We start from the raw sequence: 21,732 nt of genomic DNA on the forward strand, positions 1-21,732 counted from the left end.
TAAAAAAAATTTTAGTATTTCAACATTAATTATTCAAAACTTTTCTCATTAGAATTTCTTGGCAAAATGCTGTTTTATGGTTTTAGAATTTGCTTTAGAAACATCCCAGATGTCACCAAAAGTTGGCATAGTAAAACCACAGAATGCTATGGCATCTTCATAAATTACGACCATTGCTGTTGTTGCTAGGAGTCTATAATGTGCGGCAGGACTATGTATGACTGACTATTATAGTCAGTCGTACATTTCTTCCTTCATTCAATCATTGCTTGGAATAAAGTTCGTTTTTGGGTAAACATTTTCATTTGCAACAAAAACCGCTTCATTAAAACTTAATTTGTCATCTGTTTCACCCCAAAAGCCAAGCAAATTTATTTGGCTTGTTTGTCGGAACTTTTGTTTACTTAGCTAAATGGTTGAGGGGAAAGTTTAAAGTCTGAGCTTGAAGCAGGCGAGAGCAGATGGAAATGAGCATTGTGGACATGAAATGTACCCAAGAAATGTATCTAAACGATTTAAATTAAATTGAATTCAACTAAATTCAATTTAGTTAAAATTAAAATAAATTAATTTAACTTGTTATGTGTAATAAGTCTTATTATATCTGTGAAGGGGATTACCGATTGCTCCTTTGTAAATAACAATTTTTACAAACGGCAAGCAATCGAGCTCCCAAGCCTTCCTCTAACGAACAACAAAAACTTTAAAACATACCCATTTGGTCTATTAGCATGTTAAGGTTTTTCTCCTCTGGGGTTTCTTTGAATCTTTCCCCACCCTCTTGCTCCCCTCCGTTTCCATTAGTGAAACGAAATGCAATTATTTTGTTTATGTCAATGGAATATTGTTTAATTTTGAATGGAAAAACTTGAAAGATTTATCATCATAGAAATCTCAATGCATCAGACGTCTGGCAGATTACTGCCAAAATTTTGCATATAATTGAATTTGCTACTTTGTTGCATTCGACTTAATGAATATCTATTGTCTGTTTTACTACGAGTAGGTAGTTTAATGAAGTTGTTTCAGTTGTTTCTCAAGCAGTATGAGCATGCAGCTCAGGGACTTTAGTTTAGATTTGTGACAGTCCAAGATCGATTTCGAGTTGGGGAACATAGAAATCAATGAATGGAATTCATATAGAGTACCTGAGATTTATGCCAACATTTGTTTGGAATATTGTGCACAGGTACCCATAATTACCCAGCAAAACAAGAGCTTCCAAAAAAGTAGTTTGGACCCCCAATCTGTGATCCGGAAGTAGTGCAAACTTGGATCATCTCCAATGAATTTTACATGGGCTTGTCATAGGACGGAAGTACTCCCTTTTTGGATCCTTTGCATTGCTTTAGAAGTTGTGCCCTGGAAGTTAATTTGAATTAAGAAATTTAAAAAGCGAAAAAAAAAATTTTTTTTCAACCAATTTAATTTTTTTTCATCCATATGTTTTATTACACAATTATTTTCCTATTATCTAATTTTTACAATTTGAAAATTTTGTTCGCTCCGACCAGGGGTTGAACCTGGGTTTGCTGGCACCATAACAGAACGCCTTAGCACACTCAGCCACCAACGCCATTGAACATAAAGCGTCGAAAGGTCAATTCAAATGTTTGTGATATGATCGTAATACGACAACAAGGAATAACATTATAATTGCTTCTCGAGATGTTCTTTATTAGTATGAACGAAAAAATAAGAAACGCAGGTTCAAATCTCACCAGCGGCAATTTTTTTGTCAAATATTTTTCTAAAACAAGTATATACAGCAGTAAGTTCGGCCGGGCCGAATCTTAAATACCCACCACCATGAACAAAATTTTAGGGTTTCCTTTGAAATTTCAGGAGGGCTTGAGGACTTGAGGACACTTCCCGAAGATAAATTTAAAGATTTCACCTATGAAGACTATATCAGATTCTGGATTTATAAGAACCATTTTTGTTTGAGTTTTAGAGGAATCATTAACAACTGTTGTAAGTGTGCAAGAAAATTATAAAATAACGTCTTGATTTGAAATCTTAAATCTGTTGAAGTAAAATCTGGAAATTTTACATTGAGTTTCAAGCAATTTTCATGATCAGTGCGCCTTCTACACCCTCAAGAAGTGAAGTCGGTCTATATGGAGGCATTACCAAATGGACCGATAAAAACTTAATCCGATACACGTTTTTGTGAGCCTAAAATACCAGAATATTTACAATTTCAGGCATATCAGATAAAAACTACGGTTTCTAGAAACCCAAAGAGTTAAATCGGGAGATCGTTCTTATGGGGGCTATACTAAAATATGGACCGATACTCACCATTTTCGGCACACCTCTTTGTGACCTGAAAATACCTCTAGATTTCCAATTTCAGGCAAATAGGATAAAAACTTCGGATTCTAGAAGCCCAAGACCCCAAATCGGGAGATCGGTCTATATGGGGGCTATACCAAAATATGGACCGATACTCACAATTTTTGGCACACGTATTTGTGGTCCTACAATACCTCTATATTTCCAATTTCAGGTAAATTTAATAAAAACTGCGATTTCTATAAGCCCAAGAAGTAAAATCGGGAGATCGGTCTATATGGGGGCTATACCAAAATATAGACCGATACTCACAATTTTTGGCACACATAGTTGTGGCCCTACAATACCTCTAGATTTCCAATTTCAGATAAATTGAATAAAAACTGCGGTTTCTATAAGCCCAAGAAGTAAAATCGGGAGATCGGTCTATATGGGGGCTATACCAAAATATGGACCGATACTCACAATTTTTGACACACGTATTTGTGGTCCTACAATACCTCTAGATTTCCAATTTCAGGTAGATTGAACAAAAACTGCGTTTTCTATAAGCCCAAGAAGTAAAATCGGGAGATCGGTCTATATGGGGGCTATACCAAAATATGGACCGATACTCACAATTTTTGGCACACGTATTTGTGGTTCTACAATACCTCTAGATTTCCAATTTCAGGTAAATTGAATAAAAACTGCGGTTTCTATAAGCCCAAGAAGTAAAATCGGGAGATCGGTCTATATGGGGGCTATAACAAAACGTGGACCGATACTCACCATTTTTGGCACACCTCTTTATGGTCATAAAATACCTCCAGATTTCAAATTTCAGGCAAATTGGATAAAAACTACGATTTCTATAAGCCCAAGACCCCAAATCGGGAGGTCGGTTTATATGGGGACTATATCAAAACCTGGACCGATATAGCCCATCTTCGAACTTGACCTGCCTGCAGACAAAAGACGAGCTTGTGCAAAATTTCAGCACGATTGCTTCATTATTGAAGACTGTAGCGTGATTACAACAGACAGACAGACAGACAGACAGACAGACAGACAGACGGACAGACGGACATCGTTATATCGTCTTAGAATTTCTCCCTGATCAAGAATATATATACTTTATATAGTCGGAAATCGATATTTCGATGTGTTACAAACGGAATGACAAACTTATTATACCCCCGTCACCATTCTATGGTGGTGGGTATAAAAATAACATAACATAATTATGCATCGTTTTTATACCCACCACCATAGAATGGTGACGGGGGTATAATAAGTTTGTCATTCCGTTTGTAACACATCGAAATATCGATTTCCGACTATATAAAGTATATATATTCTTGATCAGGGAGAAATTCTAAGACGATATAACGATGTCCGTCTGTCTGTCTGTCTGTCTGTCTGTTGTAATCACGCTACAGTCTTCAATAATGAAGCAATCGTGCTGAAATTTTGCACAAGCTCGTCTTTTGTCTGCAGGCAGGTCAAGTTCGAAGACGGGCTACATCGGTCCATGTTTTGATATAGTCCCCATATAAACCGACCTCCCGATTTGGGGTCTTGGGCTTATAGAAATCGCAGTTTTAATCCAATATGCCTGAAATTTGAAATCTAGAGGTAATTTATGACCATAAAGAGGTGTGCCAAAAATTGTGAGTATCGGTCCATATTTTGGTATAGCCCCCATATAGACCGATCTCCCGATTTTATTTCTTGGGATTATAGAAACCGCAGTTTTTATTCAATTTACCTGAAATTAGAAATCTAGAGGTATTGTAGGACCACAAATACGTGTGCCAAAAATTGTGAGTATCGGTCCCTATTTTGGTATAGCCCCCATATAGACCGATCTCCCGATTTTACTTCTTGGGCTTATAGAAACAGCAGTTTTTATTCAATTTACCTGAAATTGGAAATCTAGAGGTATTGTAGGACCACAAATACGTGTGCCAAAAATTGTGAGTATCGGTCCCTATTTTGGTATAGCCCCCATATAGACCGATCTCCCGATTTTACTTCTTGGGCTTATAGAAACCGCAGTTTTTATTCAATTTACCTGAAATTGGAAATCTAGAGGTATTGTAGGACCACAAATACGTGTGCCAAAAATTGTGAGTATCGGTCCATATTTTGGTATAGCCCCCATATAGACCGATCTCCCGATTTGGGGTCTTGGGCTTATAGAAACCGTAGTTTTTATCCAATTTGTCTGAAATTGGAAATCTAGAATTATTTTAGGACCACACTGGTGAGTATCGGTCCATATTTTGGTATAGCCCCCATACAGACCGATTTCCCGATTTTACTTCTTGGGTTTCTAGAATCCGAAGTTTTTATCCTATTTGCCTGAAATTGGAAATCTAGAGGTATTTTCGGGTCATAAAGAGGTGTGCCGAAAACGGTGAGTATCAGTCCATATTTTAGTATAGCCTCCATGAGAACGATCTCCCGATTTAACTCCTTGGGTTTCTAGAAACCGTAGTTTTTATCTGATTTGCCTGAAATTGGAAATATTCTGGTATTTTAAGCTCACAAAAACGTGTATCGGTTTAAGTTTTTATCGGTCCATTTGGTAATGCCTCCATATAGACCGACTTCACTTCTTGAGGGTGTAGAAGGCGCACTGATCATGAAAAAAAAAATTTCCAGATTTTACTTTTCGGGTGAAAATCTACAGATTTAAGATTTCAAATCAAGACGTTATTTTATAATTTTCTTGCACACTTACAAGAGATGTTAATGATTCCTCTAAAAATCAAACAAAAATGGTTCTTATAAATCCAGAATATGATATAGTCCTCATAGGTAAAAATCTTTAACTTTATCTTCTGGTTGAACAGCTCTGCTTGATCTGTTCTCAAACCCTCCTGAAATTTCAAACGAAACCCTAATATCTGATTCATGGTGGTGGGTATTTAAGATTCGGCCCGGCCGAACTTACTGCTGTATATACTTGTTATTTTTTATTTTCGGCATATATTTTCGTATAAATATATTTTTTCCATTAAAAATCAACAAAAAAAAATTAAAAATTCTCGTAATTTGCAAAACCTTCTCAAAAGACCTTCCATGGAAGCGAAAAAGTCAAACGGCACAGCTGCTCGTCCTTAGCAGTTTTTTGGTCTTCTTTAGGTTCCGCTTGACAATAGCCCAGTATTTCTCAATCGGGCGGAGCTCTGGCGTGTTGGGAGGGTTCTTGTCCTTGGGAACCACCTGCACGTTGTTGGCGGCGTACCACTCCATGGCCTTTTTACCGTAATGGCAAGATGCCAAATCCGGCCAAAACAGTACGGAACAACCGTGTTTCTTCAGGAAAGGCAGCAGACGTTTATTCAAACACTCTTTCACGTAAATTTCTTGGTTGACAGTCCCCGAAGCAATGAAAATGCTGCTTTTCATGCCACAGGTACAGATGGCTTGCCAAACCAGATATTTCTTTGCGAACTTTGACAGTTTTATGTGCTTGAAAATATCTGCTACCTTTCCCCTTCCTTTTGCCGTATAAAACTCCTGTCCCGGAAGCTGCTTGTAGTCGGCTTTGACGTAGGTTTCGTCGTCCATTACCACGCAGTCAAACTTCGTCAGCATCGTCGTGTGCAGCCTCCGGGATCGCGCTTTGGCCGTCGTATTTTTTTTATCATCGCGATTTGGAGTCACTACCTTCTTGTAAGTCGATAGTCCGGCTCGTTTTTTTGGCTCGATGCACGGTTGTAGACGATACACCCAGCTTATTTGCGGCATCTCGGAGAGAGAGGTTAGGGTTTCGCTTGAAACTACCGGCAACTCTCTTTGTCGTCTCAGCGGCATCCGGTTTTCGATTTCCCCCCGATCCAGACTTCCTGGCTGTCGACAAACGTTCCCCAAACACTTTAATTACATTTGTAACGGTTGATTTGGCAACTTTTAGCGATTTTGCCAGCTTTGCGTGCGAGTAGCTCGGATTTTCGCGATGCGCGAGCAAAATTTTGATACGCTGCTCTTCTTGCTTGGACGACATTTTGACAACTGAAGAGTGAATTCCAAAATCAAAATAGGAGCAGCATTCTACACACACACACACCTTCAAAATGAGAGGTGTTCAAGTTTTTTAAATGCAAAATTGAAAGAAATACGTCAAGTTTATATTGACCAAATTTTGACCGTATCACCCTTTAGTTGGGAGGACATGTACCGAGCTCTGTGAGAAGGACATTCTTGATGACTCACTCGAAAAAAAAATCTTCACTTTTGTAAGGCTGTATATGCTGCCTTGGAATTCCTCCCGACGAAAGGAGTAATAGATGTGGTTCGGTGCTTGTTACAGATAATTTTTCACCATAGCAAGGCTGCATTAAAACACCACATATCCCAAGAAGAAATAGATATTGTCCCAATTTGAAGAACCGCATTTTGCTTGCAGAAGAGCAAAAACCAGTTTATAGCAATATTTCGAAGTGATTAGTTCCAATGAACTACGGAGGCTCTCAATGGTCCTTGTCCATGAGTGGTTGGAATACGTCTCTTCGCTGGGAGTGTATTCTCCTTCCGAAAAAGAGAAATGTATAATGTGCTAATTTAATAAGCACATTTTCCTTGCAGAAGACCAAAAGTCAGTTTACAGTAACATTTCAAAGTGAAGACTCTATCTATCAACTTAATGATCCTTACACAAAACTGGTCGGTATACGTCTCTTCGCTGGGAGTGTATTCATATGTTATGCAGTCTCAGTGGATTTACCACTTCATTGTCGTTTTGATAGCAATGTTTAATTAAATACCAGGCAATATCAGATAGCGTTAGCCCTATCTGATATTACCTACCTCGTTTGAAGTTTATTTTTTCTTCTGGCTTTAGTCTTTGTCTAGTTGTTTTAGCAACCTTATAGACTTAACACCATTCGTTTCCTCCTTCGTTATATGTAAAAATCACACAAAATTTATGAGGAGGTGTAGCCTCTTAAGAGCTACATTAAACAATGGAGTTAAGTGACTAGAACGAAAAAAAAACACAAAACAAAATTAAAAAGCTATAAATGCTAAGCTATTTAGGCCCAAAAAGATAATTTGCATAAATGCCTAGTTTTTCATAAATTATTTTCATACATACGAAATCAAATTGAATCACCCGAATAGTATTTAACCACTCCAAAGACACGGCCTAGAGTCTAATACTAAAAAAAGTTTCCAACTGTGGAGTTTCTTAGGTCTTAAGAAATTTGCTTTTTGAGTTTTCAACTGTGGTATATATGACATTTTATACTATGTTATGACAGCTGTCACTGTGTGATATACGAAATTAGCATATGGTGATAAATTTACGCCTTTTGTTGGAAACCAAATGGAAAAAAAGACCATATACCATTTCTTTGTGCCTGGGCGCCTTCATAGACAAATTACAGAAAATCAGGACAATTTGAAATGAAATTGCTTTGACATTTTGTGTTATTTTTTCTTTAGAAAAAATTTTAATTATTGTTATTATTTTTTTTTCAATTTATTTTCATTTCAGGTTCTAACTTTTCTTATCGATTCATCACGTTTTCGTTACCCTGAACGAGCTATCGTCTTTTTGGCTGTTTGTTATCTCGTTGTCGGATGTGCATATGTGGCCGGTTTAGGATTTGGTGATTCAGTGGCATGTCGTGAACCATTTCCACCACCAGTTCGGCTAGGAGGATTGAAAATGATGTCCACCATTACACAGGTAATATTCCAAATTTTTTGTAAATAATATAAATCATACTAAAATTAACTATATTAAAATAAATGATAAGATAAATTAAATTTAAATTTTTTTTAATATTAAATTCATTGGAAAAAGTTTATATAAATTATTTTAGAATTACTTAAACTAAAGTAAATGGATTTTATACTCAAAATAAAATTTATTTGATTTAAATTATATTTCAAAGATATGAAATTATTATCAACTTGAACTTATTTAAAATAAAGTACTAAATTAGAGTTGAAGCAAATTTGATTCAAATTTAAATTAAATTAAACAAAATTTTATTTAATTAAATTAAAATAAATTAATTAAATTATACTAAAGTAAATTCAACTAACTCAACATAAATTAAGCAACCATGCACAGGACAAAAGTAACAAACGCTCTCCTGCCCCGTATTGTGAAAGAGGAGGACGCAGATTTTGTTATTATCAGTGAGCAATGGAACAGCTGCAATATGGTATCCAACTTGCAGGCCATCCAAAACGGACAACGAACGCGGCAATAGCTTCGTTTGGGTGCATATCGGGAATTATACGATTGTAAGCCGCTACGTAACTCCTAGTGATAGCATCGCTTTCTTCTAGGAAAATGGTATGCAATATGGTATACAACTTGCAGGCCATCCAACGAACGCGGCAATGGCTTCGTTTGGGTGCATATCGGGAATTATACGATTGTAAGCTGCTACGTAACTCCTAGTGATAGCATCGCTCTCTTCTAGGAAAAAATTAAATGACATCGACGACTCGGACACGGCGATCTGATTAAGGTGGGGGACTTTAACCACAGACCCAAGAGGAAGGAATATTCTAGATATGCCCGCAGGGATAGGCATGACTATTGCGAAGATTGGCACTGCAGCTACATTCCCAGCGAGTCCCCGCTGTGAGGGTGCCATTCCGTATGTTACTTTTGTATCTGAGGACATAATTCAGATTATAAGAGAATGGAGAGTACTAGAGACACACACAGGAAGTGACCATCAATATCTCTCTTTCCGAATGCAAGACGGAGTTGCTACACAAGGAACAGATATTACCGAAACTTCTAGGAGATGGAACATCAACAAGTTCGAAAGGGTGCATTAATTCATGGACTGGACAGGCACTAGGAGGAGAATCTGAACAGACGAGATGCAAGGCTGATTTTCAATCATACGATGTCAACGATAAAGGTCTGCTACAGTTCCAAAATGGTAGTATAACACTGGTCGCAAGGCGGTATAATTGGGGAATACCGTTATCGATGAATGCAAGGTCAATACGCAGAGACAGAACACGACGCGTACAAAGAGTCGACGAAACAATTAGAGTACAATATAAGTAGGAGAGATAAATGGGAACAGATCAAATTAGCCATAAACAACAATCCTTGGGGTCTAGATTACCAAATAGTTATCCAAAAACTAGGCACGAGAGATCCGGTGGACAAGATCGTGGAAACTTTATTCCCAGGACATGAGATCAGCGAAGACAAGAACGAAGCGGAAACGCCCACGAACATTCCTGTATTTCCAACAGATAAAATGCAAAATGTCGACAAAAGCCTTAAGAAGAACAAGTATATACGGCCGTAAGTTCGGCCAGGCCGAAGCTTATGTACCCTCCACCATGGATTGCGTAGAAACTCCTACTGAAGACTGTCATCCACAATCGAGTTACTTGGGTTGCGGTAACACTTGCCGATGGCAAGGTATCTTAAAACTTCCTAACACCGTAATATATACCACATAGTCCATACGTTGTATATATTAAACTAAAAAAAGCCGATTAAATACGTATATAATTATGTTTAAAGTTTCTATAGAAATAAAATTTTGACAAAATAAAATTTTGACAACATTTTCTATAGAAGTAAAATTTGGAAAAAATTTTCTATAGAAATAGAATTTGGATAAAATTTTTTATAGAAATAAAATTCTGACAAAATTTTCTATAGAAATAAAATTTTGACAAAATTTTCAATAAAAATAAAATTTTGACAAAATGTTCTATAGAAATAAAATTTTGACAAAATTTTCTATAGAAATAAAATTGTGACAAAATTTTCTATAGAAATAACATTTTGGTAGATTATTTTTGGCTCGAGTGGCAACCATGATTATGAACCGATAAGGACCAATTTTTGTGTGATTGGTGATCGCCTATATATAACTATAGACCGATATGGACCAATTTTGGCATGGTTATTATCGGCCTTATACCAACACCACGTTGCAAATTTCAACCGGATAGGATGAATTTTGCTCCTTTAAGAGGCTCCGGAGATCAAATCTGGGGAACGGTTTATATGGGGGCTATATCTAATTATGGACCGATATGGACCAATTCTTGCATGGTTATTAGAGACCATATACTAACACCACGTACCCAATTTCAACCGGATCGGATGAATTTTGCTCCTCTAAGAGGCTCCGGAGGTCAAATATGGGGATTATGGACAGACATGGACCAATTTTGGCATGGTTGTTAGAGACAATATACTAACACCACGGACCAAATTTCAATCGGATCGGATGACTTATACTCCTCTAAGAGGCTCCGGAGGTCAAATCTGGGGATCGGTTTATATGGGGGCTATATATAATTATGGGCCGATGTGCACCAATTTTTGCATGGTCATTAGAGAATATATACCAACACCATGTACCAAATTCCAGCCGGATCGGATGAAATTTGCTTCTCTTAGAGGCTCCGCAAGCCAAATCGGGGGATCGGTTTATATGGGGACTATATATAATTATGGACCGATGTGGACCAATTTTTGCATGGTCATTAGAGAATATATACCAACACCATGTACCAAATGTCAGCCGGATCGGCTGAAAGTTGCTTCTTTTAGAGCAATCGTAAGCCAAATTTGGGGGTCCGTTTATATGGGGGCTATACGTAAAATTGGACCGATGTGGACCAATTTTTGCATGGTTGTTAGAGACCATATACTAACACCATCTACTAAATTTCAGCCGGATCGGATGAAATTTGCTTGTTTTAGAGCAATCACAAGCCAAATTTGGGGGTACGTTTATATGGGGCTATACGTAAAAGTGGACCGATATGGCCCATTTGCAATACCATCCGACCTACATCAATAACAACTACTTGTGCCAAGTTTCAAGTCGATAGCTTGTTTCGTTCGGAAGTTAGCGTGATTTCAACAGACGGGCGGACGGTCGGACATGCTCAGATCGACTCAGAATTTCACCACTACCCAGAATATATATACTTTATGGGGTCTTAGAGCAATATTTCGATGTGTTACAAACGGAATGACAAAGTTAATATACCCCCATCCTATGGTGGAGGGTATAAAAAGGCACCCGGGCCTGACGGCATAAAGAGATAGCAACCAAGCGACTAAAAAATCTACTTGCTATGCACATCAGTTGTCTGATAGGAGGCATTTTCACTGATGTGTGAGAAGAACAAAGACTAGTTCTCAGCATCAAGGTCAAGGGCGACAACGCGTCGCCATGGTCGTACAGACCATTGTGCATGTTGGACACAGCTGGAAAATGCTCATCAAACCAAGACTTGACCAGGCTGTCATGACTCTTAGGGAGCCACCGTGGTGCAATGGTTAGCATGCCCGCCTTGCATACACGAGGTCGTGGGTTCGATTCCTGCTTCGACCGAACACCAAAAAGTTTTTCAGCGGTGGATTATCCCACCTCAGTAATGCTGGTGACATTTCTGAGGGTTTCAAAGCTTCTCTAAGTGGTTTCACTGCAATGTGGAACGCCGTTCGGACTCGGCTATAAAAAGGAGGTCCCTTGTCATTGAGCTTAACATGGAATCGGGCAGCACTCAGTGATAAGAGAGAAGTTCACCAATGTGGTATCACAATGGACTGAATAGTGTAAGTGAGCCTGATACATCGGGCTGCCACCTAACCTAACCTAATCTAAGGTCTGTCCGCGAGGCAATGCAGATTTAAACCTGGAAAATCGACACTTGGAGTCCTTAAGGAAGTATCAGACGCCGTCTGGGCGACACAACAGGACAGTCACACTTCGAGATCTATAATTCTACTGGCGACGCTTGATATTAAGAATACTTTCAACAGCCTAAGGTGGGCAGACGTAATATATGTACATCCTAGGGTTATTGCACATACCAAAATACTTTACGGAAATATTGAAAAACTATCTTAAGGACCGAGTTTTGATATATGACACTATACAGGGCCCTAGAAGAATGGAGGTAACTCAGCTGCCGCACAAATCTAAATCCTCGAACCAGACCTCTGGAACGCAAGATACGACGAGGTATTGAAAATACCCATGCTAAACGATACATTCCTTGTTGGCTACGCTGACAACTTAGCCTCTGTGATAAAAGCGAGAAATACTGAAGAGGCTCAACACCACGTTCCAAATTTGAACCGGATCGAATGAAGTTTGCTCCTCCAAGAGGCTCCGTAGGTCAAATCTGTAGAACGGTTTATATGGGGGCTATATATAATTTTGGACCAATTCTGGCACGGTTGTTAAAAATCATATACCAACACCGTATACCAATTTTCAGCCGGAACGGATGAAATTTGCTTCTCTTTGAGGCTCCGCAAATCTTATCTGGGGGTCGGTTTATATGGCGGCTATATATAATTATAGACCGATGTGGACCAATTTTTGCATGGTTGTTAGAGATCATATACCAACACCATGTACCAAATTTCAGCCGGATCGGATGAAATATGCTTCTGTTAGAGGCTCCGCAAGCCAAATCTGAGGGTCCGTTTATATGGGGGCTATACGTAAAAGTGGACCGATATGGCCCATTTGCAATACCATCCGACCTAGGTTAGGTTAGGTTAGGTTAGGTGGCAGCCCGATGTATCAGGCTCACTTAGACTATTCAGTCCATTGTGATACCACATTGGTGGACTTCTCTCTTATCACTGAGTGCTGCCCGATTCCATGTTATGCTCAATGACAAGGGTCCGAACGGCGTTCCACATTGCAGTGAAACCACTTAGAGAAGCTTTTAAAACCCTCAGAAATGTCACCAGCATTACTGAGGTGGGATAATCCACCGCTGAACAACTTTTTGGTGTTCGGTCGAAACAGGAATCGAACCCACGACCTTGTGTACGCAAGGCGGGCATGCTAACCATTGCACCACGGTGGCTCCCATCCGACCTACATCAATAACAACTACTTGTGCCATGTTTCAACTAACTTCGTTCGGAAGTTAGCGTGATTTCAACAGATGGACGGACGGACATGCTCAGATCGACTCAGAATTTCACCACGACCCAGAATATATATACTTTATGGGGTCTTAGAGCAATATTTCGATGTGTTACAAACGGAATGACAAAGTTAATATACCCCCCTTCCTATGGTGGGGGGTATAAAAAAATCGGACTGCTGCTACAAGCGAGACGGCATCTGCCTCTAGAAATAGAAGTGCACATATACAATACAATATGGTAATCCTAACATGGCAGTAAATGACATACATGGGACTAAGAATGGAGTCGAAGCTCCAGGAAGATCGGGTACGCAACGGAAGATCCAGGAAGATCGGGTACGCAACGGAAAAATCTGCTATGATAACATCGCTACTAAGCAGGCCGATGGTAAACATGAGGGGCCCTCGTCCAAGCAGAGGAAGGATACACATGGAGATGACTAACGATATACTCTTCTATGATTGTGAGAGACGAAATAGAGCGAAAAGGCTGATTTCAATACAGAAAACGGCATATCTGAGAAGCACTTCAGCATACCGTACAATATCTGGGAAAGCCGCATGAGTAATAGAAGCAACGGTCCCGATAGACCCCCTGGCGATTAAGCGGCAAAAGCTTTTCGAAGCTAAATACGAAGGCGCGAAAAACTTTATACCGAAAATTCAACAACAGGCCAGAGATAAATGAAAAAACGATGGAGGAACGAGACAAATGGCAAATGAACACACCGACTTATACCGACATAGAATTATGGCGATAGGGAAAATATAGAGAAGTGACGTATTACAAGACTCAGATACTCTCTGGTCATGGATGCTATCGAAAGTATCTGCTCCCTAAGGGGAAATGCTGGTCAGAAACCTATATTTGCAAGACCTAACGGATAATGCCGAGTTTACATTCTTTAGATGTAGCCGGTGGACAAGATGGCGGGCTCCTCTTGAAGATGAAATTGGACATATCTCTCCGGGATATATAATCCAGAAGATGGTACAAAGTGAGACGAACTGGGAGGCTATAAGGCGTTTTGTAGAACACGTTCTCCGCAGTACAAAAAGTTGTCATGGACGACGACATGAGAAAAGTAAGCTTTAGTTTGGATGCGGACTGAAAGGAGGCGGACACAGACCACGTGGATCCGAGGTGGTAATCATAACCCGAGGAAAGAGGAATGGGGTTTTAGCCGCTATCGTCAATTGTGATAGAGTACAGCACACTGGTGAACATACTCTCAGGTGCATAAAGCATTTTCTCATCCTTACCTGCAAAAAATTAAATTAAATATAATTAAATAATTTATATTACATTAGATTTAATTTAATAATAAAAAATAAATTTAATTAATACATAAAATATTTATAGTCATAACACCTAGATTGCTGTTAACATTCCGAATTTAAATTTTTCATCTCGGCTTGTTTGAATTTTTGCAGGGTCATCGCCAGTCGACAGCATGTGCAATTTTGTTCATGGCATTGTACTTTTGCTACATGGCAGCCTTTGCCTGGTGGTCATGTTTGGCATTTGCCTGGTTTCTGGCAGCTGGTCTCAAATGGGGTCATGAAGCCATTGAAAATAAATCACATCTCTTCCATTTGGTGGCATGGGCCATACCGGCTTTGCAAACAATTTCCGTATTGGCATTGGCCAAAGTTGAAGGTAAGTTAAAAATAGAAAAAATATAAACCAGTGTAATAATTTATTTGCGAAAATATTAAAGAAATAAATTTGATTTTAATAAAACTTTAATGAAAATTCTTTTGCCACAGTGTGAATATTGTGGCGGAAAAGCGACACCTTTAGTTAGTCACACATCTATAGATATTCTTATGTTTTGTCCCACCACGCCTTAGGCTCATGGTAAATTTAATGCCTTTTTTGTGTTAGGCCAAGTTTTGCTTTTTTTGTGTTTGCAGAACTTGAAACGTGGCCAGAATCTCAAAATGGTCTCACGTTTCCATGTAAGTCATGAGTCTTGGTGTAGCAAGAAAAAAATGGACACAAGCTTTGTCACAGTTAAAGATATTAATTATCGAAACTGCCTGGCAGCCATGCAGACAGACAGTGGTATGGGGCCTAGCTTCAATGAATCATCATCATTAGGGATTGTCTTGTTTTTTTTTTATGAATTCCGGGTCCTATATTTCCAAGTTTTTTATTTAAAAAACAAAATGGTACTATAATCACTTCAATTTCCCATTTATTACTCGCTCTTTTTTCCAAAAATAAAAACGCAAAACTTTTAGACTTTGGAAAAAAAAAAAACAAAAATCATTAAAAAGAATATATCCTACATAATCCATGTTTTTCCTTAAAGCGTGACGAATTTTTAATGGACTTCCCCTGCATCTTTCTTTTGGAGGATTTGCAAACATGATCTTCCTTCATAAGCTGTCTTCCTTTTTATTTGGTATCGATGTAGAGCTCTAGCACGAAGTAAATTTGCATATTTTCAACTAAACCATGACTGCTGTCTTTAAAAAGTCTAACAAGAGGAGAACCAGTAATGTGGGTGTATTATTTTTCTGTTTGGCATAGTCGTGCCTTTTTTCTAACTTAACAAAAAGGAGGGTGGTGAGAAAAAGACGGCAAATGAGAGACAAAATTTTGTATAGAAATAAAATTTTGACAAATTTTCCTATAGAAGAAAAATTTTGATAAAATTTGAATATAGAAATAACATTTTGACAAAATTTTCTAAAACAAATAAAATTTTGTCAAAAAATTTTATGTACAAATAAAATTTTGACAAAATTTTTTACACAAATAAAATTTTGAGAAAATTTTCTATAGAAATAAAATTTTGACACAATTTTCTATAGAAATAAAATTTTGCCAACATTTTCTATAAAAATAAAATTGTGCCAACATTTTCTATAGAAATAAATTTTTGATAAAATCTTCTAAAGAAATAAAATTGTGACAGAAGTTTTCTTAGCAAAACAATGTTGACAAAATTTTGTATAGAAATAAAATTTTGACATTTTCTATAGAAATAACATTTTGACAAAATATTCTACAGAAATGAAATTTTGACAAAATTTTCCATAGAAATAAAATTTTGATAAAAATTTCTATACAAATAAATTTTTGGCAAAATTTTCTGTGGAAATATAATTTTGACAAAATAAAAATAAAATTTGTCACAAAATTTTCTTTAGCAAAAAAATTTGACAAAATTTTCTAAAGAAATAAAATTTAAAACAAAATCTTCTTAGCAAAAAAAAAATATTGACAAAATTTTCTGTAGCAAAAACATTTTGACAACATTTTCTATAGAAATACAATTGGGACATTTTTTATAGAAATAAAATTTTGACAAAATTTTCTATAGTAATGAAATTTTGACAAACATTTTTATAGAAATAAAATTTCGACAACATTTTTTAAAGAAATAAAATTTTGACAAAATTTGCTATTGAATTAAAATTTTGACAAAATTATTTACAGAAATAAAATTTTGAGAAAATTTTCTGTAGAAATAAAATTTCGACAAAATTTTTTTAAAAATATAATTTTTCGAAAATTTTCTATAGAAATAAAATTTTGACAACATTTTCTGTAGAAACAAAATTTTGACAACATTTTCTGTAGAAATAAAATTTTGACAACATTTTCTATAGTAATAAAATTTCGACAAAATTTTCTATAGTAATAAAATGTTGACAAAATATTCTATAGAAATAAAATTTTGACAAAATTTTGTAAAGAAATTAAATTTCGACAAAAATTTTCTATAGAAATAAAATTTTGACAAAAATTTTCTACAGCAATAAAATTTCGATAAAATATTCTATAGAAATAAATTTTTGACAAAATATTCTATAGAAATAAAATTTGTACAAAATTTTCTAAAAAAATAAAATATTGAAAAATGTTTCTATAGACATAAAATTTTGACAAAATTTTCTTCTGCAATAAAATTGTGACAACTTTTCCTATAGAAGTAAAATTTTGACAAAATTTGTATATAGAAATAAAATCTTAAAAAAATTATCTATAAAAACAAGTATAAACGGCCGTAAGTTCGGCCAGGCCGAAGCTTATGTACCCTCCACCATGGATTGCGTAGAAACTTCTACTGAAGACTGTCATCCACAATCGAATTACTTGGGTTGCGGTAACACTTGCCGATGGCAAGGTATCTTAAAACTTCCTAACATCGACTTCTAAACTACAAGGTAGTCCATACGTAGAATATATTAAACTAAAAAAGGCCGATTAAATACGTATATAATTATGTTTAAACTTTCTATAGAAATAAAATTTTGACAACATTTTCTATAGAAGTAAAATTTGGAAAAAATTTTCTATAGAAATAAAATTTGGAAAAAAATTTTGACAAAATTTTCTATAGAAATAAAATTTTTAAAAAATTTCTATAGAAATAAAATTTTTACAAAATTTTCTATAGAAATAACATTTAGACAATGTTTTCCATAAAAATAAAATTTTGGTAGATTATTTTTGGCTCGAGTGGCAACCATGAATATGAACCGATATGGACCAATTTTTGTGTGATTGAGGATCGGCTATATATAACTATAGACCGATATGGCCCAATTTTGGCATGGATATTAGCGGCCTTATACTAACACCACGTTGCAAATTTCAACCGGATCGGATGAATTTTGCTCCTCCAAGAGTCTCCGGAGATCAAATCTGGGGAACGGTTTATATGGGGAATATATCTAATTATGGACCGATATGGACCAATTCTTGCGTGTTTGTTAGAGACGACATTCTAACACCATGTTCAAAATTTCAACCGGATCGGATGAATTTTGCTCCTCCAAGAGGCTCCAGAGGACAAATCTGGGAATCTATTTATATGGGGGCTATATATAATTATGGACCGATATGGACCAATTTTTGCATGGTCATTAGCGAACATATACCAACACCATGTACCAAATTTCAGCCGGATCGGATGAAATTTTCGTTTCTTAGAGGCTCCGCAAGCCTAATCGGGGGATCGATTTATATGGGGGCTATATATAATTATGGACCGATGTGGACCAATTTTTGCGTGGTTGTTAGAGAACGTATACCAATACCATGTACCAAATTTCAGCCGGATCGGATGAAATTTGCTTCTCTTAGAGGCTCCGCAAGCCAAATCGGGGGATCGGTTTATATGGGGGCTATATATAATTATGGACCGATGTGGACCAATTTTTGCATGGTTGGTAGAGACCATACACTAACACCATGTACCAAATTTCAGCCGGATCGGATGAAATTTGGTTTTCTTAGTGGCTCCGCAAACCAAATCGGGGGATCGGTTTATATGGGGGCTATATGTAATTATGGACCGGTATGAACCAATTTTTGCATGGTTGTTAGAGACCGTATAGTAACATCATGTACTAAATTTCAGCCGTATCGGATGAAATTTGCTTCTCTTAGAGCGATCGCAAGCCAAATTTGGGGGTCCGTTTATATGGGGGCTATACGTACAAGATCGACTCACAATTTCACCACGACCCAGAATATATATACTTTATGGGGTCTTAGAGCAATATTTCGATGTGTTACAAACGGAATGACAAAGTTAATATACCCCCCATCCTATGGTGGAGGGTATAATAAAATTTTACAAAATTTTCTAAAAAATAAAATTTTGGCAAACTCTTCTATAGAAATAAAATCTTGACAATATTTTCTATAGAACTAAACTTTCGACAACATTTTTTATAGAAATAAAATTCTGACAAAATTTTCTATAGGGAAAAATTTTCTATTGATATAAATTTTCTATAGATACAAAATATCTATAGAAATAAAATTTTGACAAAATTGTTGACAAATTTTCTACAGAAAAAAATCTTTATATTAATTTTCTAAAAAAAAATAAAATAAAATTTTGACAAAAGTTTTAATAGAACTAATATCGTGACAAAATTTTCTATAGAAATAAAATTTTAACAAAATTTTCGATAAAATTAAAACGTTGATAAAATATTCTTTAGCACAAACATTTTGACAAAATTTTCTATAGAAATAAAATTTTTGACAAAAAATTGTATATAAAAACAAAATTTTGAGAAAATTTTCGATAAAAACAAAATTTTGAGAAATATTTCAATTAAAACAAAATTTTGCGATAATTTTCTATAATATTTGTTGGTAGTTTTCGGTAAAATTTTCTTCAAATTGTGATAGATTATGAAATTTATTTTAGCTTTTCCAACTGATATTATCCTACCTCCTTCTTGTATCTTCTTCCATGAATATGCTTCGCATTTACCATTAACTATGTCTCTCTGATTTTTGTCTTCCCATCTTTTTCGATTTTAATTCGTAGTCTGTCTGCTTTTCTCCCTTCCATCGTTTGGTTGTAAGACTTTATTACTTACTTTATTAACAACTTTTAACAGGAATTTGTCGGTGTTTGTTTTTGTGATTTGAATATTTAAACAGCCGCTGTAAATGAGAATTTTGCATTTCCACGAAGAAACAAAAAGTGCTAAACAAAGAATAATTTACGCGATAAATGGATGGTTCTTTTTTGTGTTTCTTTATTATTTTCTTTTGTGTTATATAAGCCAAACACATGTGTATCAAATGCTTTGCATTGTCTATTTAAACCATATTTTATGAATGTGGAAAAAATTTGAGTTTCCGACCTGTAAGGTTTTCACATCAGGCATTTCCAGCTGGGACTCCCTTTACCAAATAATTTTGGAGGTAACTTTGATTAAAATTTGTAAAGAATTAATTATGATCACCGTAATAGGCCGGTGATGGTAAGTCTATACAAGAAAGAAAATACATCGTCATCAAAATTTTGCACGCCGATTAAGAATTTTATCTCAAGTAACCCAATTTCCTATGCCATCTTTGATATACGCCAAGGGAAACATTTCACTCACCACTTACAATAATTTAAAGCTTCAATGCAATACACCATCTCAGCAACCCTCATACTTATTTGCTCCAGTAAAATTCCTTTTAACAACAAAACTAAAAAGAAAAAAATAATTGAAAATTGCATTTCCAAAACAACAATTGAATTTCATTGATTCCTATAAATATATATTGATGTTTTCGGGTACTTTAAGTATAAAAAGGGGGGTGGGGGGCGTCATTGCTTTCAATCGCAATTTGGCAAAACTGAAAATCAAGAAAATTCTAATGCACTATAGATCAATATTGTGAGCCTTTGTAAGTCCATAAACAAAAGAAATCATTGCTAGACCGGATATGAAGTAAAAGGCTTTCCTATCAACATCCACCCGCAAATGTTAGTAAATCGCAAATAATCACATATGAGGGGGCCAAAATGGATATATGACTCAGAGCCCAAGAGGATATGGCTAAACTACATTTATGCTTTATAAAATTGAGTTACTTCCATTGTTCGGAAAAATAATGGCCATAGAACATAGAAGACCTATTGAACAATTGGTAGAGTTTTCTGAAGGAAGGAAATAGAAGGTTTTCTTCAAGGCAGCAAAATAAAATCGTTATCAAGGGAAGGTTGGATTGTATCAGTAATTTGCTTAAAGCAATTTTTGTCAAGACATTTGAGAGGCATTTTCCATGTTTTTATGGCACATAGTAATTTGTACTCCCTTCTTGCATTGAACTTTTGCCTATTATATCTAGAGTAGTGTTAGAGAGAGTGCAGAGAGTATTTGATTACAAGTGTTTGTTATGGACAATTTTTATGAGTACACTTTACTAGTAAATGAGTCAGTGTTGCCAGGTTGGTAATTTCCCCCCAAATTTAGGGGTTCTTTCCACATTTGGAAGGATTTTTAGGGGTGACATATAAAGTAAAACTATACTCAACAAAATTCTGCATGATTCGGGCATGAATTTGAAGACAAAAAGACGCGAGAGGACAAAACAAGTTCCTAACTGAAAGCAAGTATACAATAGCATTACTGTCGCTACTATTTTCATATGCTTCTGTTGAACGGGCATTTTCAATGTTCGCCATAGTTAAAAACAAATTAAGAAATCGTATGTCAACTTCAACAGCTGAAATCCTTTTGACAGTTAAATATTTCTCCTGCAAATGAAATGATAAAATTATTTACTTCCAACAATTTGGACAATGCATTTGGTGAAAAATGTATATATTTATTGAGTTTTATTTTTGTTTACTTTTCTACTTTAAAGACCGAATTATCCTTTATATATTTATACCCTTCACCACTACTGTGGTACAGGGATAATAAGTTTGTGCATTTGTATGTAACGCCAAGAAATAATTGTCATAGACACATATTTTAGTATACCGATAGGCTTACAATTAAATTCTGAGTCGAGTTAGCGATGTCCGTCTGTCTGTCTGTCTGTCTGTCCGTCTGTATATGTAATTTTGTGTACAAAGTATAGGTCGCAGTTTAAGTCCGATCGTTCTCAAATTTGGCACAGAGTTTTACATTGGCACAAAGACAATCGCTATTGATCGGTTCAAATTTAGATATAGCTCCCATATATATCATTCGCCCGATTTGGACTAATATGACCACAGAGGCAAATGTGTTACTCCATATATATTTATGCCATATATA

The 21,732-nt window shown here is 36.0% G+C and overlaps 1 protein-coding gene across 2 annotated transcripts in view; it reads left to right on the plus strand.

Moving 5' to 3' along the window:
* The window catches only part of fz (frizzled class receptor), a 389,662-nt gene that overhangs the window by 169,224 nt on the left and 198,706 nt on the right, over positions 1-21,732 (plus strand). For both annotated transcript variants that reach the window (XM_075304835.1, XM_075304836.1), the window contains exons 4-5: positions 7,787-7,981; positions 14,638-14,863. In XM_075304835.1, coding sequence (XP_075160950.1) covers positions 7,787-7,981; positions 14,638-14,863 — 421 coding nt within the window. The remainder of the gene's footprint in view (positions 1-7,786; positions 7,982-14,637; positions 14,864-21,732) is intronic.

The sequence above is a fragment of the Haematobia irritans genome, chromosome 4 (assembly GCF_050003625.1).
Source record: "Haematobia irritans isolate KBUSLIRL chromosome 4, ASM5000362v1, whole genome shotgun sequence".
Taxonomy (NCBI): domain Eukaryota; kingdom Metazoa; phylum Arthropoda; class Insecta; order Diptera; family Muscidae; genus Haematobia; species Haematobia irritans.